Source organism: Ochotona princeps, chromosome 3, assembly GCF_030435755.1.
Source record: "Ochotona princeps isolate mOchPri1 chromosome 3, mOchPri1.hap1, whole genome shotgun sequence".
Classification (NCBI taxonomy): Eukaryota; Metazoa; Chordata; class Mammalia; order Lagomorpha; family Ochotonidae; genus Ochotona; species Ochotona princeps.
This window is the reverse complement of record NC_080834.1, coordinates 10,396,314-10,421,343: the sequence shown is the minus strand read 5'-3', so window position 1 is coordinate 10,421,343 and position 25,030 is coordinate 10,396,314. Positions and strand designations below refer to the sequence as shown.

The 25,030-nt window shown below is 43.2% G+C and overlaps 1 protein-coding gene across 1 annotated transcript in view; it reads right to left on the bottom strand.

Annotated features, from left to right (window-relative positions):
- Positions 1 to 6,292: 6,292 nt before the first annotated feature.
- EIF2A (eukaryotic translation initiation factor 2A) overlaps positions 6,293 to 25,030 on the bottom strand; it is a 42,984-nt gene continuing 24,246 nt past the window's right edge. The window contains exons 7-14 of the mRNA XM_058661435.1: positions 22,009 to 22,082; positions 21,725 to 21,869; positions 21,458 to 21,574; positions 18,190 to 18,761; positions 14,140 to 14,250; positions 8,378 to 8,506; positions 7,405 to 7,470; positions 6,293 to 6,691 (exon numbers count right to left, since the gene is read on the bottom strand). Of these exons, the coding sequence (XP_058517418.1) occupies positions 6,626 to 6,691; positions 7,405 to 7,470; positions 8,378 to 8,506; positions 14,140 to 14,250; positions 18,190 to 18,761; positions 21,458 to 21,574; positions 21,725 to 21,869; positions 22,009 to 22,082 (1,280 nt within the window). The 3' untranslated portion in view covers positions 6,293 to 6,625. The remainder of the gene's footprint in view (positions 6,692 to 7,404; positions 7,471 to 8,377; positions 8,507 to 14,139; positions 14,251 to 18,189; positions 18,762 to 21,457; positions 21,575 to 21,724; positions 21,870 to 22,008; positions 22,083 to 25,030) is intronic.

Below are 25,030 nucleotides of genomic sequence, written 5' to 3'. Positions count from 1 at the left end.
AGGTGACATTAGTAAATGACTTCCAATTTTCAAATCCCCCCCTAGGTCGTACACATTCTGAAATGTAACGAGAAGTGTGCCTTTCTCACTTCCAGTTTAGCAGAGCAGACAGGAGCTTTTTTGTCTATCCTCATGGTGACAACGCAGCAAGTGTAGTACAAGTACCATGGCAACAGGGAAAAGGAGGAAGGACGGGGCACTGCGGACATCCTAGGAAACAGAAAGCAGAAGGCATTGCACTAACCGGCTGACAGATCATTTCCACAACGTACTGGGGTAGAGTAAAACTAAGAGCTGGTGAAACCAAGGCAGGTCCACAGAAGGAGGGAGGGGGCGGGCTGAAAAGGAACCACTGGCAAGGACTTTCCTCCAAGTGTAAGCAACAAGTACATTTCAAAGACAGCCCTGGGCTCCACACCTAAAAGAGGAATTTAAGAAGCAGAGAGGGAGAAGGACAGAAAGGAGAGCTTCTTCTTCCTTTTTTTTTTTTTTTTTTTTTAAGACACATGTACTTTTATTAGAAAGGCTTTGGTCGGTTGACTCACTTCCCAATTTCTGGCTGCAATGGTCAGAGCTGAGCTGACGCGAAGTCAGGAGCCAGGAGCTTCCTTTGGGTCTTCCACGTGGGTGGGTGCAGGGTCCCAAGGCTTTTTAGGCCATCCTCTACTGCCTTCCCAGGCCACAAGCAGAGAGCTGAATGAGAAGTGGAGCAATCAGGACAGGGACTGGTGCCCATATGAGATCCTGGAGCATGCCAGGCAAGGATTTAGCCACTGGGCCCCCATGCCAGGTCCAAGAGAGAGGCCATCTATGGCTCATGGCCACAATGACCAGAACTGAGCTAATCTGAAGCCAGAGGCCAGGAGCTCCTTTGAGGTTTCCCACATGGGCACAGGGGTCCAAGCAGTTGGGTCATTCTCCTCTTATTTCCCAGCTGCATTATCAGGGAGCTGGGTTACAGTGGAGCAGCCAGGCCTCGAATAAGCACCCTGTATATGGTACTGGCATTGGAGGGGGTGACCTATACAACCGCAGCCGTGTCCCAGCCTGATGCCTACCTTCAGGTGTCCAGCACTGAGCTGTCTCTGCGGAAGTATCATGGTGGTGTGGAGGCCTGACCACGGAGCTGATGGGGGACTTGCATCTCAGCATGACTGTGGCTGCAAATGGATTGTGTCCTTACATACAGACACAGAGGAGGTGCCAACATGACCTTGCTCACGTTACAACTTTTCAAAATATCAAAACTTTTTTCCCTTAATGTTTTGGGTACAATACAAATACCACAGACTGACATATAAAATTTCTTTGGGTACATAAAGCTCAATTTAGTCTTTTTAAAAATGGTACATTGGGGGAGAAGGAGAGGGAGGATGGGGTATGCAGAACAAAATTCTATTGCTAAATCCTCACCTTACAAATGCCAGAATCCCATATTGGTGCTAGCTCATGTCTTAACTACTCCACTTCCCATCCAGTTCCCTGCTTGTGGCCTCCGAGAGCAGTGGAGGATGGCCCAAAGCCTTGGGTTCCCACACCCGCATGGGAGACCTGGAAAAAGCTCCTGGCTCCTAGCTTCATTGGCTTACCTCTGGCCATTGTAGCCATTCAGGGAGTGAACCAGAGACAGAAGACTTCTAGTTCTCTCCCTCGCCCTCTGTAAATCTGCCTTTCCAATAATAATAATAATAATAATAAAGCTTTAAAAAAAATCCTTAATCTAGCCTCCTTACTTCTTACAAAAAAGTTCATGGCTTCTCAATCATGGAAATGTACAGTGACGGAGTACTGGAGTCTATCATATACAGATGTGGGGGCATAATAAAACATGTATCCCTGCTTCCAGACAAAAGATGGATTCCCAATGAAACTGTTAGACATGGGCAGACAGTGGGATGCTGGACTGTCTGACATTGTCTGTACCAACGGGGTTGGGGTACACTTAAATAACTGATAGAATTATGATTCCTTAAAAAGGACTACTCCACTGTAGCAAAATGGGGAAAATCTGTTAGGGGATGGAAGTTTGGGCGGGGGGGGGGGGGAATCCCATCCCATCCTATATGAAACTGTACCACACAAATCAAAATTCAAAATAAAAATATATTTTTAAAAAAACAAAAACAAACAAAAATGGTCTCCATGATAGCAGTAACAAACAGGAAACTGTATTAAGTAAACAAACAAAACTGCAAAATCAAACAAGTGAATCGGGAAATGAAGAAACAATAGTGCACAACAATCACAGCCCAGGGCTAGCCTAAGGGGTAAGATGCCAGTTAACATTCTTGCATTAGCATGGTTGCGCGGAAACATCCAACAAGAACCAGCTTGCGTGGAAGGCCAGTCAGGAAAAGCCACTGTTCCTGCTAGGACAGGAGGTGAACTGAGCAGGGCTGGCTCATGAACCAACTGGCACGTGCAAAATCTGGCATTGGGAGAGGTTCTGATGGAGGAGCCTGGGCAACCCGTCTGGCAGGACACAGACCAGGCAGGTAAGCGCAAGAAGCATGATAGGAAACAACCCAGAATAGGCCATGGAAATTATCCCACTGGCATACATTTGGCATGGGTTGGGGACAGACCAGGCTGAACCTGTTCACATCACCCACTGGCGAATCCAAGCACCAGAACAGAGTGAGTCGAGCCAGGTTTGGTTGTGACACATACCAGTGCACATTAAGGAATGCCAAGGTGAGATGAGCCGTATCAGATGTGGTTGCAGTGCCCAAACAGCACATGTGAAAATCGGGGGGAGGAGGCAAAGCCAGCAGGGGAATGTGGGCTCCTCTGCTGGACAACCACTCCCATGGAAAGTGTGAGTTGGGCTGGGTGCAGGACTACAACACCTGTGGGCCTCATGTGGACCAGATCAGGGAAAAGCCAGGCTGGGCGGATTATTCCTACTGGTACAAGCAAAACTTAGAGTGGGTGAGGGATGGTTGGGCTTAGTCACAGCATCACCTGGCAGAAGCTGGCTCTGGGAGCTAATTTTGTCAAGTCAAACCACAGAACCACCTGGAGAGTGCATAATCTGGAAGTAGGAGTGGCCTAGTAGGGAAATAGTGGGCTCCTCCCTCGGGGTTACCACTCTTCACTGGAGAGCACAAAAACCAGGACAGGGCAGGGGTGGCCAGACAGAAAGGAACCCAACAACATCTGTGTGGGCTGCATAGTGGAGTTGGTTAGATGGAACTAGGCTTCAATGCCCATTGACATGTATGAGAGCCGAATGGGATGTGGGACAGACTGGACTAGTCTGCTGCACATACTGGCAAATGACGGTACGGGTCGGGCCTGGTGGGGGTTACTGTGGGTTGCTCGGACTAAGGCTGCAGCTCCCACTGGTTGATGTGAGGGCTGAGTATGTGCTGGGCAGAATCAGGCTGGACTGCAACACCAATTGGTTCCAGTGGAAGACAGGGCTGGAAACAGAACCAACCCAGCAATTGCAACCACCAGCTGATCCAGGCAATGGACCGTACTGGGCCCTGTGCTTGCTAGTACATACAAGAATCTGGTCTAGGAACACCTCAAAGTTACTTCGGGGATCTCCCCAAACGAAATGCCGGACTCAGAACCCTAGCCAAGAAAAGACAGAAGACAGAACAAGTCATCAACCACCTCAGCTATACATTGGCAGTGAAATACTTGGCAAATGGAGACTCTATGATAGACTATGTCAATCAGTGGTTTCTTCAATGACCTCATCATGCTTGGAATGGCGAGATTGGCAGCGATTCATAACTATTGAACTATCATAACCATTTGAGCAAGACCCTCGGAGCACGCCCCACATCCGGGACCTGGGGTAGGTGGGAGACTGGGCCTCTCCCTTAATATCCCCCTTTACTTCAGATACATGAAGGAAACAATGTGGAAATAATAGTCTTACCCACTTTCCTGTAACCCTTGAACCTTTTTACCCTAAGTAACTGTGTAAAGATTGTCAAAAATATAATAAAAAATGAAAAAAAAAGAAAGAAAATTACTGAGAAAGGAAAGCACTGATTGGGGGAAGGCATCTGGCACTCCTGTCATTCCGTCCTGGAGCGTTCGACTTTGAGTCCCAGCTCTGTTTTCTGGCTCTAGATTCCTGCCAGGTGCAGCCTGGGAAGCAGCAGATGGCCCCAGCGCTTGGGGTGCCCCACTCGTGCGGAAGCCCCAGAAGAAGGTCCAGGCCCTGACTACTGCAAGCGTGTAAGAAGTGAAGCCCCGCACACATGATCTGCCTTTCACATCAATTAAATGATTTTAAAAACAATAACAGGGCCCGGCACAGCGGCCTAGCGGCTAAAGTCCTCGCCTTGAACGCCCTGGGATCTCATATGGGCGCTGGTTCTAATCCCGGCAGCTCCACTTCCCATCCAGCTCCCTGCTTGTGGCCTGGGAAAGCACTCGAGAACGGCCCAATGCATTGGGATCCTGCACCCGCGTGGGAGACCCGGAAGAGGTTCCTGGTTCCTGGCATCGGATCGGCGCGCACCGGCCCGTTGCAGCTCACTTGGGGAGTGAATCATCGGACGGAAGATCTTCCTCTTTGTCTCGCTTCCTCTCTGTATATCTGACCTTGTAATAAAAAATAAATGAATCTTAAAAAAAAAAAAACAATAACAAAGTCCAAGAGAGAGCTACATTTGATACTTAAAAAGATTACACCAAATTAAAAAAAAACTAGGTATGCCAAAAGTAGAAAATATTTAGTAAAAGATGACCATAGGATGTTTGACATATCCAAATGAAAACAAAGAATAAAATCACCTGAAACATTATAAATATAGCAAAGATGTCCATAAGGTGTGCCATAATTTATTTCTATTTTAAGCTTTCTAGAAACACTTCTTAAGCGAAAAAAATGTCACTTGACTGTTGACACATTTTTAGGAACATAGTATCACATATTGTAGGGAACATGGGCTAAGTTCCCAAACTTCGGGAACACACTGGAGTCATTGCAGAATCAAAAATATAGACACCTGATTTCTACCACTAACTTTTTCTTAAAACGTAACTGCTGTGAAGGGAGTTTGATCATTAAAATTCAACAAAACTTGGGAATCACTGGGCTAAATTATCCTGAAAATAGACAACACCTCCAAAAATCTCAATGGCTTAAAAAGCAAGTCTATTTCTCACTCAGGTCTTAAGTCCAACATGATTTGAAAGGGGGATTTTGCTAATCTTGCTCACTGGAGACCCTCCATCTATAATGGTGCTAACTCACCCCCAGGACTCCGGGTCCACCAGAGCAGGAAAGGCGGCACAAAAATCAAATATCAGCTCATCAACCCTTCTGCTCATTTTTCATTAACACTTTGTTAGAAGCATCAAGAAATACAGTCAGGCCTAACTCAAGGGGCAATGGAAGTGAAATTTTCCCATGGGCACAAAGGCAAAAGCCACAAGAAATATTAACACAGTCAACATGTGTCTACCGTATTTGCCCAGTACTACACAGCGAATACTTGCTGTAATATTTTTCTCTGGTAGTATCCTTTGGTACCACATCTGGAATCTTGAATTGCCTTCTGATGCATGAAGTTAACAAATCCACAAACATATCCCTAAATAACTTTATGCTTCTAAATTTCCTTTGTAATTTGCAGTATATCCAGTGAACTGACCCATGTATACAGATTGTTATTGCTAAATCTGGTTTGACTTGATGACCTTGCCAGTTGAGTAGGCCTAGAGATGAGGGTGCCTGATACGTGCTTAGCCCACCCCTCCTTTTCAGAGCCAACAAAACCTGGGTATGATGGGGACAGCAGGGCTCTCACAGTCACATCCTATCATGTCACTACTTAGAAATTCTGGCCAAGTTTGTCATGCTTTGGATATTGATGCATTCACACAGGTGGCTCAATCCAGGAACCATTTTGAAATTCCTGAATTAAAAACTCTCTGGGCCAGGCTTGTGACACTGCCGGTTGGCCTGGCCCTTGCTCACATAGAAAGTGCTAGGTTCAGTCTCAGTTGCTCTATTTTGGATCCAGCTTCCTGCTGCTGCACCCTGGGAGGTAGCAGACAACCTGTCAGGTGTCTGGGTCCCTGCCAGCCAGGGGAGCATGCCCGGCTCCTGGCACTGGCAGGCCCAGCCTCCGTTACTGTGGCCATTTAGGAAACAGCAGACCAGCGAGTGGAAGATCTCTCGTCTCTCCCTCTCTTCTCTGTCTTTCAAACAAGTGAATTAAATCTTTAAAATATATATATGATAGATTACAATATATATCTCTTAATTTAATACATGCCTCATAAATTAGTAAAGAAATTTAAAATAAAGACAAAATGATTAAATTTAAAATGTCTTTATTTCATTTATGTGGTAAATACTGCCCCTTGTGAAAAAAACAATGACATTTGTCTCTCAATCTGTCAAGCTTAGTTAGCTGAAAGTTCATTTCTCTTTCTGTATTGCATACTGACATGATACAGGATGCAGAATGTAAAAGTCAACTTAACAGGCATTATTAAATATCTTTACACACAAGCAGAATCCTGAATGAATGGCTAAAATTATAGAGCCACATTAAATGTGGGCACATGGGTGTCCCACGTAGACCAACAGCTTAACAGAAGAGATGCTTGAACTGACTTCTGGTAGCCACCTGTTTTGGATGAAACTTTAAATACCCAATTCTAAATCTTCCAGCTCTTGAAGAAGTGCTTTCTCTTTCTGAATTTTCTCCAACTGGAAAAGTTCAAACACAAAGAAGTTACTAAAAGAAAAGGAAAAATTATCGGTTTTGTCACTAAAACAACAGGAGAAAGAATATTTCTGACACTTTTGAGATTTGTGGGTAAATGCACTTTAAAAACACGCTAGAAACAAATTTTAACATATCTGATATGACTCAAGTTGGGAAACGACAGGAACTGACTTTCTGAATGCTTTGCGGAAGATTTCCCACGTAACGTGGGCTGAGGCAGCAGTGCAGCCAGGAGGGAAGAGGCGACCCAGGAAGCGGGTGACTGACACGGGGAACCGCCGGCTCTTCCAGCAGCGGCCTCACTGGCATATGAGGGCTAGTGACTCGCCCATCAGCTATATGCATCGTTTTTTTTTTTCATTTTTTTTTATTAATTACATTGCATTATGTGACAGTTTCATAGGCTCTGGGTTTCCCCCACCCCTCCCGATGCCCTTCCCCCCTGGTGGATTCCTCCACCTTGTTGCAGTACTACAGTTCAAATTCAATCAAGATGCTTTCTTTGCAAACTTATACCAAGCATAGAGTCCAGCATCTTATTGTCCAGATAAGTTGAACACTGTTCAAGAAAGAGAAATGCCTACTCTTAAAAATTAACGTGATTTTTTTTTATCACATTAAATCACTGCTTACAGCAGAAGTGCCGGGGGAAGTGGCTGTGATTAGGACCACAGATGAAGCACGCAGCACATACCTGGTTCTTCTCCAGCTGTTTCCCACCGGCCGCTTGTTCTTTTAGTTGTTCAATTGCTTTCAGTTTCTATAAACATCAAATACGAGTCAAGAAGCAGGAAGAAAGCCGTTTGATTGGTACATTTTCCTAATGACTCTAGCCGCTAGGCCACACCACCAGGCCCACATTTTCCTAATGACAACTGAGCTATGTGAATGTGAGACTTTAATAAGGATAGTCAATTATCTTATATTTCTATCAAGAACGGTCCGTTAAAATGTTAGGTTAAGCTATTTTTTTGAATATTTATTTATTTTCAAAGAATCAGAGACAGAATGAGAGACACAGAGAGACACAGAGAGAGATGGCTTCCACCTACTGGCCCACTCCCCAGATGGCCACAATGGCCAGGCTGAAGCCAGGAGTTATACCCAGGTCTCCCAAGTGGGTGGCAAGTGACCAAACGGCAGGGCCACGTGCTGCTGCTTTTCTCAGGCCACTAGCAGGGAGCTGATTTGGAAGCAGATTGGCAAGGAGTCAAAGGAGTGCCCAAATGAGCTGTCAGTATGGCATATGGTGGCTTTACTCACCACGCCACAACATTTAGCCCCAGGTAAACCATTTTAAAGTTAGAAGTTAGAAAAGCATATGTAAAAGCAAAATTTGAGTGTGTGTGTATTTTAAAGATTTATTTTTATCTGAAGAGCAGAATTACAAATAGAGAAGAGACAGAAAGAATCTTTCATCTCCTGGTTCACTCCCAAAATGGCCACAACAGCTGGAACTGAGCCAATCCCAAGCCAGGAACCAGAAGCCTCTTCCTGGTCTCCTATGTGAGACTAAGGCTCCAAAGTACTTGGGCCGTCCTCTGCTGATTTCCCAAGGTTAGGAAACCATCCATAGATAACTGGCTTCAGGCAACCAACCTTGACTTTCGCTAACACCATTCTCAAGTACTTCTTTCAGTACACATAGCTCTTTTTAAGTTTCTCACCTTCTTCAGGTTCTTAATTTTTTTGTCCACCTCAGGGTCTCCAGAAGTTGACTGCGAGGTGATGTTTCGTGGCGTGCTTTGTGGAGCAGGAGTAGATGTCAAATCTGGACTTTTGTCACTTCTTGCTTCCTGCAGGAATAATTTTCTTAAAATTCAGTTTTAAAAAACATCAAAGTATTTCAATTAATACAGCCTTGGTACATATACTACAGAAACCAAATGTGTAATTTTATCTGTATTTTGTGTGGTCAAAAAATCTGAATTAAAGGTATCATGAAGTACACTACACATTCCCATAAAAGACAGAAATCAAAGGTCCTGAGTGCAAACCAGGAGATCCTGCACAAGCGAACAGGCATTCCTACCTTCTGGGTATTCTAGGGATGGTCTGGGAACATGATAGGACTTTTCTAGTTAAGGTATTTAAAGTTTTGCTCTTGAGAATACCTCCACAACAAGAGTGCACATGATCAGGCAGGTGTAATGGGTGACAGCAGGTGGACCAAAGTCTTGTACAGATGAATCCATGGTCCAATCGACTTTGCTCTGTCACCCAGCTCCCTAGAACCCGTTTTGCTGATAAAGAACCTCTACGTTGCTTCTGTGGGATCCAAGCCCGGATAACCTTCCTGGTGTCATTTCTGCACTTTGAAGGAACACTGACTGGGAACCATTGTTTATTTCTCCAAAGGGGCTGGCCCTGGGGGACGCAGGGTATGTCTCCGCAGGTCATCCATTGAACCCTACTTATCCTTGAAGCCCCCCGGGAAATGCCCCGACCAAGGCTGGGGCAGCTGCACAGTTCAGCAGTCAGTCAACGGAGCCAGCCCAGGCATGGCAGGAAGGTACCACTACGTGCTAACTATGTAGAAGCTGGAGTGGGGAGCAGAACTGACAGTGAAATCCAGACACCTTGATACGGCACACAAGTATCTTAAGCGGCACTGAAACTGCTGTGCCAAACATTTAGCCCAAATTTCTGTTTGTTTGTTTTTAAGCTTTATTTATTTATTTTATTGAAACGGCAGAATTACAGAAAGAGGAGAGACAGAGAGATCTTTCATCTGCTAGTTCACTCCCTAAATGGCCAGTTCCAGGTTAGAACCCTGGATATTCTTCTGGGTACAGGGGCCCACAGACTCTCCTCTTCTGCTTTTCCAGGTCATTGGCTGGGAGCTGGATGGGGAGTGGAGCAGCTGGGACTCAAAGAGGCATCCATATGGGATGCTGGTGCCACAGGTGGCGTATAGAACTGCTAAGCAAGGCGCCAGTCCCCGAGTTTCTATTCTTAAGGAGCCTGTAAATTCTGGTAATGTTCTGTTTGACAACTGCTATGGTTTGAACGGGATATGAGTAATCACCCCAAAGATTCATGTGTTGAAATTTAATCTCCCTTGTGAGGTAAAAAGAGAGTGGAAATTGAATCCAATTTTGTTACTCAAAGGTAAGGCCTGTGTGAAGTGATCAGAATGATGGAAAGTCATTAGGTGGAGGCCTCATGACTGAATCCCGGGAGTTGTTTTTGTTTGTTTGTTTAGGATTTATTTATTTTTGTTGAAAAGTCAGACATACAGAGAGAAGGACAGACAGAGAGGAAGATCTTCCATCTGCTGGTTCACTCTCAACTAGCCACAATGACTGGAGCTGAGCCAATCTGAAGCCAGGAGCCAGGAGCTCTTCCAGGTCTCCCACGCAGGTGCAGGCTCCCAAGGCTTTGGGCTGTCCTTGACTGCTTTCCCAGGCCACAAGCAGGGAGCTGGATGGGAAGCAGGGAGCCAGGATTAGAATTGGTGCCATTATGTGATCCTGGCACGTGCAAGGCGAGGACTTTAACCACTAGGTTACTGAACCAGGCCCATATCCTGGGAGTTTTATAGAAAGAAGACACACACACACACACACACACACACACACACACACCCCATGCCTCAGCACGTGCTGCCTTGTACCACCTCAGGACTGCCAGCAAGACCACTTTTAGATGCAGCTCTACAACTTTGTTCTTTCAGAATCTGTAAAACCAAATACACTCATCTAATTTGCACACTGCAGTATTACCAACAGAAAATTAACTATAAGGATTATTTAGCTATATTTCTTCAAAGATGTAATTCCAGCCACTTATTTCAAAAATATATATGGGTGGTTCAAAGGCTAAATCCTCGCCTTGCAAGAGCCAGGATCCCACATAGGTTCTGGTTTGTGTCCTGGCTGTTCCACTTCCCATCCAGCTCCCTGCTTGTGGCCTGGGAAAGCAGTACAGGATGGCCCAAAGCCTTGGGACCCTGCATTCGCATGGGAGACCTGGAAGAAGCTCCTGGCTTCTGACTTTGGATCAGCTCAGCTCTGGCTGTTGCAGCTATCTGGGGAGTGAACCAGTGGATAAAAGATATTTCTGTCTCTCCTCCTCCCCATAAATCTGATCTGTATTTCCAATAAAAATAAATATTTTAAAAACATGTATGCATGAGACCTACTATGTGTTAAAAACCCTCTGCTATCATTTGAAAACATTTACAGAGCAATTCAATAATGGTGGATTAACAGTATTACCTTTAGTAAGCAACAACAGTGATTTATATTTTATGATTTATCTTATTTGAAAGTCAGAGTTACACAGAGAGGGAGGAGAGAGAGAGCTCTTCTACCTGCTGGTCATTCCCCAGATGGCCACAAGGCCAGAGAAGCTGGGAGACAGGAGCTTCTTCCTGGTCTCCCTCGCAGGTGCTGAAGGCCCAAGGCCTCTCGCCATCCTCTGCTGGACTGTAAGTAAAGCAGTTGAGCCTTGAACCGATGCCCCAGAGGGATGCAACGCTGGAAGTGCAGGATGAGCTTGCTCGGCCCACGTACCAGGCCAAGTCAGCTACATTAACATGGATTGTTTTTGAGTGAGACATCTGATTATAGGATACTTCCCTTCTTCTGCTTTTTGCTCTCTCTTCCTTTCAAATGAAATAAATTTTAAAAATAAAACAAGTAAATATTCTGACATAAATGTACCTCCACTGCCGCTAGGATTCGAATGCTGGTGTCCTGTTACACTGGGACCTTCTCTCCAAGGTGACAGATCTAAGACGGGGGACCTCTTCCCTCAGTGCGTGGCATTATTACCCTAAGAAGAGGCTCACGGGACATGTGAGAAGACAAAGCGAGTATGATCTGAGAGAAGCAGGCCCTCTTGGACTCCCCTGGCTACGGGACCATAAACAATATGGCTGCTGTCTACAAATTATCCAGGGCTGGCAGTGTGGCATAGCAGATAAAGCCACCACGTGTAACGCTGGCATTCCACATGGGCACCAATTTCTGTCCTGGCTGTTCCACTTCTGATTCAACTTCCTGGGAATGTGCCTGGGATGAGAAGCTGGGCCAAGACCTTGGGCCGCTGTACTCACGTGGACGAGGTGTACATGGTTCCCAGTCCCTGGCTTCAACCTGGCATAGCCAATTGTTGTAAGCATTTGGAGAGTGAACCAGTGAATGGAAGCTCCCTCTATTTCTTCCTCTCTCTGTAACTCTATTTTTAAAATTAATTTAAAAATAAGTATCTTGGGCCTGGCGCAATAGTGTAGTGGTTAAAGTCCTCACCTTGCACATACCGGGATCCCATATGGGCACCGGTTCTAATCCTGGCAGCCCTGCTTTCCATCCAGCTCCCTGCTTGTGGCCTGGGAAAGCAGTAGAGGACAATCCAAAGCCTTGGGAGCTTGCACCTGCATGGGAGACCCAGAAGAGCTCCTGGCTCCTGGCTTTGGATTGGCTCAGCTCCAGCCGTTGCAGTCACTTGGGGAGTGAATCATCAGACAGAAGATCTTCCTCACTGTTTCTCCTCTCTGTATAGCGGGCTTTACAATAAAAATAAATAAATCTTTAAAAAAAAATTCCCATTTTCTTAAATAAATAAATAAATAAATATCTTAAAATTACCCAACTTAACAATACTTTTGTATGGCAGTCTAAGGAGACTAACACATTCACTGTCTGAATCTCAAACAACCAGCACAGCATCACTGCCGGAACACTCCCAGCCTGCCTGGCCACACTAGCACCGCGAGCCACACGATGCAACGACTGAACTATCAATTATTACAGTAGTGTGGCTTTTCAACTAGGACTCAAATAAATAAATACTTTAGAATGAATGCATCATTTGGGCATTTCTGACATTTAGATTCCTAGCTGAATAATTGCATTCAGTAATGCAATACTGATCGACAAACTGACTTTATTACAATTCAGTCATTTTCATCCTTTGTTAAAATTATTTTTTAAAGATTTATTATTTATTGGAAAGGCAAAGAGTGGAAAGAACTCCTGTCTGCACCGACAACATTTGTTGGCGAGGTTGTGGGGAAAAGGGAACCCTACTCCACTGCTGGTGGGGCTGCAGGCTGGTACAGCCTCTATGGAAATCAGTATGGAGAACATTCAAACAACTCAAAATCAACATACCGTATGATCCAGCAATAGCACTCCTAGGAATATATCCAGAACACTTGCTTTATGAGAAACCAACATGCACTCCTATGTTCATAGCAGCACAATCAGTAATTGCAAAAACATGGAAGCAGCCAAAATGCCCATCAGCAGAGGATTGGATAAGAAAGCTATGGTTCATCTACTCCATGGAATACTACTCAGCTATTAAAAAAAACAAAATGCAGTTCTTTGTGGCCAAATGGGTCAAACTGGAAACCATAATGCTAAGGGAAATGAGCCAATCCCAAAAGGTTAAATACCACATGTTTGCCTTAATTTAAGATGATATGATGTTACGTATAACATGTTATGTTATGTGTGTTATATGTTGTGTATAAACTAAAATTGAAATGTCAATGAGGTGGTCACAGAAGGTGGTTAAGAACTCGCATTTATTTTTAACATACTGGTTATTCATTACTATGTCAATTAATTCCATAATGATGTAAATTTTTGCTGATGGTATGTTGGAGCTTTTAATTGATCAGGATGATACACTGCTGGCTCTGTCTTCAGACCAGAAAGGGTATACCTAAGAAGCCGTTGAACTTGACTGGACAATAAGATACTGGACTCTATGTTTGGTATATGCTTGCAATGAGGGAATCTCAACTGAACTTGAACTGTGGTTATGCAACAAGGTGGAAGAATCCACCATGGGGGGAGGGTTTGGGGGGCTGGGGAGAATCCCAGTACCTATGAAATTATGTCACATAATACAATGTAATTAATAAAAATAAAATAAAATTAAATTTAAAAAAAAAAAGAACTCCCGTCTGCTGCTTCATTCTCCAAATGTTTGCAACAGTCAGGGCTAGACAAAGCTGAAGACAGGAGCCAAAAACTCCCCTGATGCCTCCCAAGTGGCTGGGGAGATGCCAAGGGTGCTTGATGGGCAGCGGGTAGCAGCTGGGACTCGAACAAGACATGCTGACATAGACGGGGGAGCGCCCAGACATGGCTGACCTCAGTCCATCATGACAGTCTCTCTTGCTTAAAGGTAAAAGAGTGATACCACCTCAGACAGTCTGTATAAAAAGGGTCAGCAGCAAATAACACACCACACAATCCCACAGAGCCTCAGGCTTTAAGGTCAAACCTAGCTTTTTTCATTAACTGTCAAAGCACAAGACTACTGAAAAAGTCATAGGCAAAACAAAAGAAAGATATTATTGAAGTCTAATTTGATACCATTTTATAACAACCAATATAGTACTTTAAACTTTAAGGCAAAGCAAATTTGAATTGTCTTTCTGTTCTGACAAGTTTAACACCCCAAATACCTGTTTTGCAGCTTTCTTAGCTTCATGTTTCCTTTGATTTTTAAGGGCTGTTTTTGATATGGGTTTATCATTTCCTTGTGGTTTCATATTTTGAGGCGGCTCCTCTTCATGCTATGGAAAACAGAAATAAACAGTTTTGAAATGGAGATTAGATTCATATACATATAAATACATATATAATGTACATATATGTAAAATGTGTGTGTATGTATATATAGCCCCGATTTCATTATTTTAATGATAGGCCATGAAATGCATGAGGCAAGATGACTAGATGGAAAGTATTACTCTATTCATTTACTTCCAACCTACAAAACTGCAGGAAACAAAGAAAGCACTATAACAAATGACACACGTTTTCCACTAGAGGAAAATAGCTCTTTCAATTTTAACTATGTGAGAGACAGAGACTCCAAAAGACAGAGCGGCAGCATTGCCACCTACACTACTGGCCGCTCGCGCCCTGGCTGTTTCCCTCCGGGTTCAGCTCGTTGCTGCCAAGCAGCAGCAGACCCACGCAGGTGCTGGCGTCCCACGTGACCAACTCAAGTGGACACTAGGCTCCTGGCTCTAGCCTGGCCCAGCCCAGCTACTGCGGCCATGTAGATAGTGAATCAGCAGACAGAAGGAATTTTTTGCCCCAGAACAATGTTACTCTGCCATTCAAACAAAGAAAACAGATCTTAAAGAGAGAAAGTTCTTATATGCTGGTTCACTTCCCAAATGCCTGTAATGGCTGAAGCCAGGATCCAGGAACTCAACCTAGGTCTTCCATGCATGCAATTCCTTGAACTACCATCTACCGCCTTCCGGGTGCATGTTAACATGAAAGCAGACATAACAGTGGAGCCAGGATTCGAACCTGGGCAGTCCAACCTGGAATGTGGAAATCCTGACCAACAGCTGCTTCACTAACCCATGCACCAATAAGCCTACTTTATCAAACTTATTTTTTTTAATTATTAGCAAAATTTTCAAAGCTCTCATTATTAGCAGTGGCATATTCCAACTAGTAGAATAAATTTATAATTGATATATTGTACCTTCCAGTTAATAAGAGCTGGTGTTAATTCACTTCTGTTAATTTCACTTCAGCTGTTTAAACTGAATTATTCCAGCTCTAACTGGAATAATTAACAATTTTCCAATTGTTAATTAACAATTGTTAATTAATTGTTAATTTCAATTGTTCAATTAACAATTAATAATTAACAATTAACAAATCTCTGAAAAGTGAAATACTAAAATAAATGATAAAGAAAAACACAAAATAGGGTTGGCAGTGTGGCACAGTGGATAAAGCCACCACCTGTAATGCTGGCATCCGACATGGGGGTCAGCGCGAGATCTGGCTCTTCTAATTCTGACCCAGCTCACTGCTGATGTGCAGAAGACCACACCAGTGCTCGGGTCCCTGCACCCACACAGGGTACGAGGAACAAGCCCTGGCTGTCACGGCCATTTAGGGAGTGAACCAGCAGAGGTCTCTGCCTCTCCTCCTCTATCCATAACTGCACCTTTCAAATATTGAAAAAAAAAAAAAAAAAGAATGAATTAGGGCCTGGTGTGATGACTCACTTTGCTAATCCTCCCCTTGCAGGAAGGATACGGGAGCCAGTTCATATCCCAGCTGCTCCACTTCCCTTCCAGCTCCCTGCTTGTGGCCTGGGAAAGCAGTTGAGGACAGCTCAAAGCCTTGGGACCCTGCACCCACGTGGGAGACCCAGAAGCAGCTCCTGGCTCCTGTCTTTGGATTAGCTCAGCGCTGGTCATTGAAGCCACTTGTGGAGTGAACCAGCAGATGGAAGATCTTTCTGTCTCTTCTTATCTCTGTAAATCTACCTTTGCAATAAAAATAAATACATCTTTACAAATTAGTAAATAAAATTCAGTAGGAAATCTTCAAGATCAGAAAATTCTGATTTTCAGTTTTTACCTTTTCACCATTTTCAAAGTAATCTTCTTTATGTGAAAACAAACCAAACAGTTTAATGAATCAAATAATTCAAAAAATATGCATTAATTTAGAATTTCTTACTCCTGTGCCGTCTTACATGGATTTAGAAGGCAGGATGAGTCAGGATTATTTCTTTCTTTATCTTAGATACAACAAATTTTCAGTGGAGGGATAGGCTAAACCTGAAGATTAATGTATGTTTTCTCTTGGTCTAAATACAAACAGAATAAATACAAATATTGCAAGGCTTCATATATTACATTATTTCTACATAGTCTTTCTTAAATAATAATGTAACAATCACGTGTTTAAGTAGAATATTCCTATGAATGAAGTTACAGATCACTGCTACATTCTTTGAGTTCAAGAAGAAAGGCTGTACCTTTATGTTTTTGTGGTGGAAATTCAATAATGCAAGCATAGGGATATTTATTTCTTGGAAAAGTATCTACTTTCCAAAGTGCCTAATAATTTGTTTTTTTTTTTTTAAAGATTTATTTATTTCTATTGGAAAGACAGATAAACAGATATGAGGAGAAACAGAGAGGAAGATCTTCGGTCTGACGATTCACTCCCCAAGCAGCCGCAACAGCAACGGCTGAGCTGATCCGAAGCCAGGAGCAAGGAGCCCCTTCCAGGTCTCCCACGTGGGTGCAGGGTCCCAAGGCTTTGGGCCGTTCTCAACTTTTTCCAGGCCACAAGCAGGGAGCTGGAAGGGAAGCGGGGCCACCGGGATTAGAACCGGCACCCAGATGGGATCCCGGCACATTCAAGGCGAGGACTTTAGCCACTAGGCTACTAGGCTAGGCCCCATGAGTGCCTAACAATTAAGTGACCATACATCCCTTTCTACTCGGAACAATACCAACTGATGGATTTTGTATGATCATTTTTTGTTTCATTTTTACTGCTTATTTTTATCTTTTCGAAAGGCAGATTGACAAAAACAAAGAGAAGGAGATATTGAGAAGAAATTGGGCAAGAGAGAGATCTTCTGTCTACTACTGCACTCTCCCAAAGTCCAGCACTACCAAGCTGAGAAGGAGCCCAGACCTTGAGTCCTGTCGCCTCCGGCCTTCCAGAATGCAACTGTGGGGAGTTTCGTATCAGTAGGAAGCAAAGCAGTCGGGACCTCAGCTAGCACTCTGGCACTCCAACATGGGAAGTGGGACTTCCAAGTGGTGGCTTAGCACGCTGTACCACAGTGCCCATCTCTGGTCACTTTGCTAAAAGCAACAATCGTACTGTTCATTTTGAGACCTTTAATCCGTAGTGCTGTGAAACAAATCTGGGCCATCTGGTCTCTCTCCTGAGCTATGGAAAGCTAAATATTTTTAAAGCACACCATAAAGTCACCAATTCCCTGGTTATTCCTTTACAGTGGTAGGGAACTAGGGGCCTGAGAAGGACAAACTCGCTCTGCCTGTCTAGCACTGTTTTAATAATTACGAGAGATTCCCCTTAAGCCTCTAGAATCATTTTGCCTTGAAAATCAAACTGGGCAAATCAGTCACTGCTGTGCAGTCGCCAAGGCCTACAAAGCGGGCACAAGCTCTCCTCTCTGACATCCTTTATATACACTGTTGCCTCACATTACTGGCCCAGCTTGGTAAATGAATTTGAGTACTTCATCTACAAACCCGGTAGGTCATTCTCAAACTTTTTTTTTGAAAGGCAGAGAAAGGAGAGGGCCTTTCATCTGCTGGTTCACTCACCTTATGGTCATAATGAACACAGCTGGCCTGGTCCAAACCCAGAGCTTCATCTGGGTCTTCATGTGGGTTCAGGGGCCCAAGTTCTTGAACCATCCTCCAATGCTTTTCCAAGCATATTAGCAAGGAAGCTGCTTTGGAAGTGGAGCTGGTAGGATTCAAACTGGCGCCCGTACAGGATCCCAGCACCACAGACAGAAGCTTAACCATGGTGCCAGCCTCTCAGATCTTCAAATGTGAATGAACTAAGTACTTTGAGCTCTGTCCTACACTACATATTCTAGTCAGGTATTAAGTAACTTAAGAACACAAGAAAAGGGTTTATAGAACTCGGCATAATGACAATATTTTTTCCAACCAAAGTAATAAAACTTTACTTACCAGTTTGGAATGAGTGACAGGTTTATTTCTTAAAGCAGGAGGTCTATAAGCTGTTGTGACTTTAGGCTCCTCACTGGGTACCTCACTTGGCACTGCCTGGTAAGTGATTGCTTTTGCTGGAAATACTCCATCCAAAAACGGCTGCCATGAAACCTGCCACAATTCTCCATTTGCGGGCACATCGTATTTGTGCAAGATAGAGCCAGTGTAATGCCAAATCTTATACCCATTATTCACTCGTAATCTGGGAGCACACGTGGCTGTTAAAATATGCTCCCCATCTGGGCACCAAGCAAAATATGTAGAATCAGAAGCCACCGGTTTAGAAATCAGCTTGTAATTTTTAGCATCCCACACTTCCATCTGTCCTCTCAGATTTCCAAAGCCAGCCAGTACTAATATATGTCCATGAGGGCTGTAGTAGGCCGCATTGCGAGGACCAGTCCCAAAGTCAAACACGGGGTCACATTTCAAGTTGAAAATCGTCGCTTTGGCAGGCATAAAACCATAAACAGCACAGAATTCAGTAGAACTAGAATTCCAAACCACATCATAAATGGGGCCACCTTTTGCTAGAAAAAGAATACAAAATCTCAAGTTAGTAATAAAGAATTACATTAATACTGACAAAGATATAACCAGAGTACTCAAACATATCAAATGGTATACTATAGGAAGAATGCAAAATCATGAATTGAAGAATCTCTGCTGAGCAAACATGCTAGCAATATGAGCTCACAGATGCAAATTTGGGCTACTGAAATAGTTTACTACTGTTAATAAATGAACTTCGTTGGGAAGTGTAACATATGTACTTTGTGATGAAAATACACTATAAAACAACACACCTATCCACACGGACGAACTCTATTTCCTGCACATCCTTTCAGAATATTTGTGTGCAATACAGCACCCCACTCTCTAAGAACATACTCGAAAATGACAGCCGTGGCCTTCGTTATCTCAGCGAGTACTACCTTTGGTGACTTTTCCTCATTAGTACATTAAGATCTACTTCATTCTTTTTTAGCTGCAATGTATTCCATTGTAAATCTGACTGCATATTCTTTACTATGGATGTGCCCAAAAGCAAAGGGCATATCCACTTCCTTGCTAACAGACCAACAGAATGCCTTTCCAAAGAGTTGTAAAGCTCATACGCTTATCTACAGATGCTCCGGTCAGGATGCCCCCACATTCTCACCTATCCCAGGTAATTTATCACTATCTTACAACAAAAACCAGATTTGCTATTTTGATTAGAAAAGCAGGTTTACGGAGAGATGGAGAGAAAGATCTTCCATCTGTTGGATCATTCCTCAAGTGGCTGCAAAGACTAAGGCTGAACCAACCAAAAACCAGGAGTCCAGAGCTTCTTCCTGGTCTCCCACACGGGTGCAGGGTCCCAAGGCTTTGGGCCATCCTTGACTGCTTTCCCAGGCCACAAGCAGGGAGCTGGATGGGAAGAGGGGCAGCAAGAACACGAATCGGCACCAATATGGGATCCTGGCATGTACAGGGCAAGGATTTAGCCACTGAACCACTGTGCCAGCCAAAATTATTATGTTTGCCAATCTACTAAATAAAAACTTATATCTTGCTTTAATTTCCACTTCTTTAATTATAAGCTAAGCATTTTCTAACATATTTCTAAATAATTTCATTTTTTCTGTGCATCAATTTTATTTGCCTTATATGTGTTAGCATACTTGAAATATTAAAATTTCTTATTACTTTTTCATTTAAAAAGTGTATTTCTCCAATTTTTATTCACTATACTTCATTTATGAATTTTTAAAAAGACTCACTTATTGTGGGGGGGCACTACATGGTACACGTTAATTCTGCCCCTGCAGCATGAACACCCCATACAGAGCAGGCTTGTATTCCAGCTGTTCCACTTTGGATGCAGCTCCTTGCTATTGGCCTGAGAAAGCAGTGCAGGATGACCCAAGGGAGTGGCTCTGCACCCATGTGGGAACCCCAGATGAAGCTCCTATACAATCTATAATTTATACATTTCTAATTATTTTTCAATGTATAAGTTGTATATGGTCAAATTTATCATTTTCCCCATTATAGAATCCTATTCAATTTTTTAAAAAATTAATTTATTTGAAAGCAAGCGTGACAGATAACTGTGGTCAGCATGTGGTTCCCTTCCCAACTGCCCACAGCAGTCAGGGAGCTGAGGACTTGGCCTGGGTTCACACCTGGCTGACGGACTCCACTGCTAACGCTGTCACCTGCTGCCTTCTAGTGTAAGCATTAGCAGAAAGCCAGAACTGAGAACAAAGGTGGGACCTGAATCCAGGCACTACCATACAGGAGGGGGATGTCCCTTGTGGCAGCTTAAACACTGCGTAGAATGCCTGCTCCTTCTGTCTTGTTTTGAAGGTCTTTTTGTTATGGATAGCAAATGTCAAAATCCCGATTTGGCCCTGCCAGGACAACCAAAGGTGGAACTTGAAATCCAGTATATCTATGGCAGCGTGATTTTTTTAACTTGATTTTGTATGGTCTGTGAATGACGTTAAAAATAAATACCTAAATGGTCCTTGGCAGGGAAAAAAGGTTCCCTGGCTCATAAAGATTAGAGAAATAATTCTTCCACGTTTTCTTCTAGTTCTTTATTGTGGTTTTTTCTGGTCCAATTGAATGTATTTTGGTGAAGAGTTAGAGATATTAATTTTTTGTTCCAAATGGCTAGCCAGTTGTCTCTAAAACATATTAAATGCCCATTATTTTCTACATTGACATAAATGTTGACTTTATTATCTACCAACGCCTACAGAAGCGTGGATGTCACACCGTGGAAGCAGAGCCAGTCTTGTTTTACCCGTGACTTCATTACGGGTAGTTACTAAGAAAGGATATGTTACACAAATACTCAATTCAAAGAGAGAAAAAAATGGTGACCTGTCTGCCAGTATTTCAAAATTAATTTATTTCATCAACATAAGAAGTGATAACACTCTCAGACATTATTCATAATTCTCAATGGTCCACTCACTAGCCGAAGCTGTGGTCCCCAGTCAGGAAGCACCCTCCTGAAGGGCTAGTAAAACCCAATTAACTCACTGGATTCTGGCAAGGAAGGGTAAGTCGGAGGATGATGTGCCCATACAGGAATTTTATCTTAAAGGTGATTAAGGTATTTGAGTTCTAGGAGTTGATCCAAAAATTTAGATGCTACACCTTTATGGCATGGTATTTTTTAAAAAAAACTATTTTTGTCTTTATCCAAGAATACTGCGGCAATACTCACGTAATTGTACCACAGCACTTTCTCCATTCGTTGCAATGTAATGCAACGTCTGCTCCCCATAGTAGGACGCTCCGGTCTTGTCCACATCTGTGCTAGCTATTACCAGGACAGCAGTAGCTGAAACAGTGAATATTTTAGTTAGATTTCAAGCTAATTAATAAGCAATTACTTTGCTTTTTAACACACATAAGAACACTAGACACTAATACTTGACTTTATTAAATAACAAAGACTTGATAAATAAGGAATAAAACATATTGCTCATACCTTTTTTATTCCACAGCATTGTAACCTTATCAGCCTTAAAGAAACTTTTATTGGCTAAAGCTGCATGAGGCCCGGCAAAGTTGGGGTACTGATACAGCCTAACAAACGAAGGGGCGCCTTTGCTCCCTGGAACGTAGACAGCAACCTGAGACACACAGATACAAATAATTACTGAATGCTAATAATAATTTTACTTCACTACTTAGTGTTTACACAATTGCCAAAAAAAACAGGAAAAGGTTTCAACTCGTAATATTCCACACAAACAAAACCACAGTACTCACCTTGTATGGCTGGGGTCCTGGTGATAACACAAAATCATTAATTTTTTGCAAATGTAACTTATTTGCAATTGTATCTGCAAAAGAGTAAATAGTATTAGCTTGATGAAAGTTAACTGAAATATGTTAAACTCTGAATGCATTATAAGACGTTACTATAACTACACACTAATATTGAGTCAGAGTGACACAAAAGAAAAAGACTGGGCTACTGGCAAGGCCCTGGTTTGACTTCTCATTCAGTCACATAACAGCAAGCTTAGGCAGTCAATAGAATTATATCACCTGATCCCAGTGATTGATTTTAACAGCACAGTGCCAGGCAAAAGAAGATATTCACTGGATATCAGTGTTCTGCTCTTTAGCTGCTGAAATAAAGTAAGCTTGGGGCTGGTGTTGTGAAATGTGGGGGGTAAAGCGGCAGCCTGCAGCGCTGGCATCCCACACGGACACTGGTTTATAACCTAGCTGCTCTAATTCCCATCCATCTCCCTGCTAGTGCCCCAGGAAAAGTAGCCCAAATGCTTGGGCCCCTGCCACCCATGTGAGAAACCTGGAAGAAGTTCCTGGCACTTGACCTTGTTCAACCTGGCCATCACAAATACTGGGGTAGTGAACAAGTGGGCAGAAGATTCTGTTTCTCCCTCTTTTTTTTTTCTCTCCCTCTGACTTTCAAAGAAATTAACTAATTAAAATACATAAAATACAGTTTCAATGCTCATGAGATGTGGGAAGACTGAATGCTGGCCTGCTCCTATAGAATCTGCATAAGCTAATCCATCCATCACAACAGTAACAATGGCTGGTATTTGAATATTTACATAGGATAGGCAATCAGAACCTATACTATGAACAATACTGCTACCGTGGGGCTAGCATCAGCACTGTGAGCAGCTCACATGAGCAAGCACTGGTTCAAGTCCTGACTGTTCCAGTTCCAACCAGCTCCCTGCTAAGGTGGCTGGGAAGGCAGCAGAACTGGGCTGAAGTCCTGGATTCCTGCCCCCAATTTGCGAAACCCAGGCTTTGGCCTGGCTCAGCCCTGGCTACTCTGTTTCCAAATCGGCCTCCTGCCAATGTTCCTAGGAAGGCAGATCAGGCGCACATACTTGGCCAACTGCCACCCATAAGAAGACAGGGATGGAGTGTCTGAGGCTTCAGCCTGGTCCTATCGTGGCTGTTGTGGGCATCTGAGGAGTGAGCTAATAGATGGAAGATCTCTGATGCTCTGCCTTTCAAATAAATAAACAAACTTGGAATTGCAAATATTTTTCTTTAAATTATTTTTAGTAATCACTGGAGTTGCTGTTGGTATTGCTAATCTACAATTACATGATAATGTGGGACAAAACAAATGAATATTACGTAAATGTAACATTCCAATTGCCTCTGATAATAAAGAAAAACAAGACTATTGGCATTAACAAAAAACAATATGAGTAAACAAGTTAAGCAAAAAAATCTTCTAGTCTTTTGTTAATTTCTTTTTCTATTTTTATTAGAAAGTCATATACAGAGAGGAGGTGAGACAGAAAGATCTTCCGTCCGTTGATTCATTCCCCAAGTAGCTACAATGGTCAGAGCTGAGGTGACCCAAAGCCAGGAGCCTCTTCCGGGTCCCCAACACCTGTGCAGGGTCCCAAGGCTCTGGACCGTCCTCTCCTGCTTTCCCAGGCCACAAGCAGGGAGCTGGATGGGAAGCAGGACCACAGGGATTAGAACCAGCGCCCATATGGGATCCCGGCACGAGCAAGATGAGGACTTTAGCCACGAGGCTACTGCGCCAGGCCCATCTTCTAGTCTTTAATGGAGGTATCAGTACAAACTCAGGATTATTACAACTTTACAAAAAGAAAAACAAAGGGCATAGACAGAATGCCCTAGAACACAGCTTGTGGCTTCTAAATGCCCTTTTGTCTTTAAAGCAACCAAAGTTTCTGGGAATATTGGTTCATCCTAGGAGTGTAGCAGGACATATTCAGGATAATCCTAGAATACCTTTTATACCTACACAATCCTCAAATGAGCCATTAAAGATTAACAGATTAGGATGAGACAATTTAAGCTTCAACTAAGAAAAACAAACGCAGGGGACTGAAGTACGTATTTAAAATTTTAAAGTTCAACACGGATAGGGGAAAGCCAACTTGTTAAATGTTAATTGATAGAGAAAGAATATTTTATAGTAAGTTGACAAAGGAAAACAATATTCATCCTGCCACCTTTCCCCACTTCCCTAATTCATTCATTAGAAAGGCAGAGTGACCCAGAGCAGCAAAGACAGGATTTCCATCAGCTGGTTCACTCCCCAAATGCCCCAACAGCTGGAGCTGGACCAGGCGAAAGCCAGGAGCCAGCAATTCCATCCACTTTTCCCTTGTGAGTGAGAGGCAAGTAGTTGAGGCATGATTTGCTATTTACTAGATGCACTGGCAGGAGCCAGACTGGAACCACAGATGCCAGGAGTCAAACTGGTATGGGACATGGTTGTCCCAAGTGGAGGCTGAGCATGTTGTGCCACAAAGCTAATCACTCACCCCGCCTCTTCCATCCAAACAATACCGCTAGTAGTAAACGGGAGAATTTTCCTTTATAATAGTACAATCAATGCATAAGAAGGGGAAAATCAGAATACAACAATTTGCAAATACTAATGAAATAAAGCTGACAGGATTGAACACTGATGTCACTTAACACGGCACGTACTTCTTAAAAAAGAACGAAAGGTCATACAATGTAGTCTTGCTGCCACGTGCCACAAATAGAAGAACCTGCACCTGAACATCTCTAAATCCAACTAGTAATTTTTAAGAGAAAGGCAAATACGTTGAAATACACCATGGTATACAAAAACAAAACTCAAGTTACAGAAAAATACAAGTCAAATAACTTGTTTCCTGAATGCATTATAAAGGGGGGTGCGGGGAGAGATGGATAGGGCTTGGAGCAGTGGCCTAGTATCTAACTCCTCACCTTGCATCCGCTAGGATCCCATATGGGCATTGGTCGGTATCCTGGCAGCTCC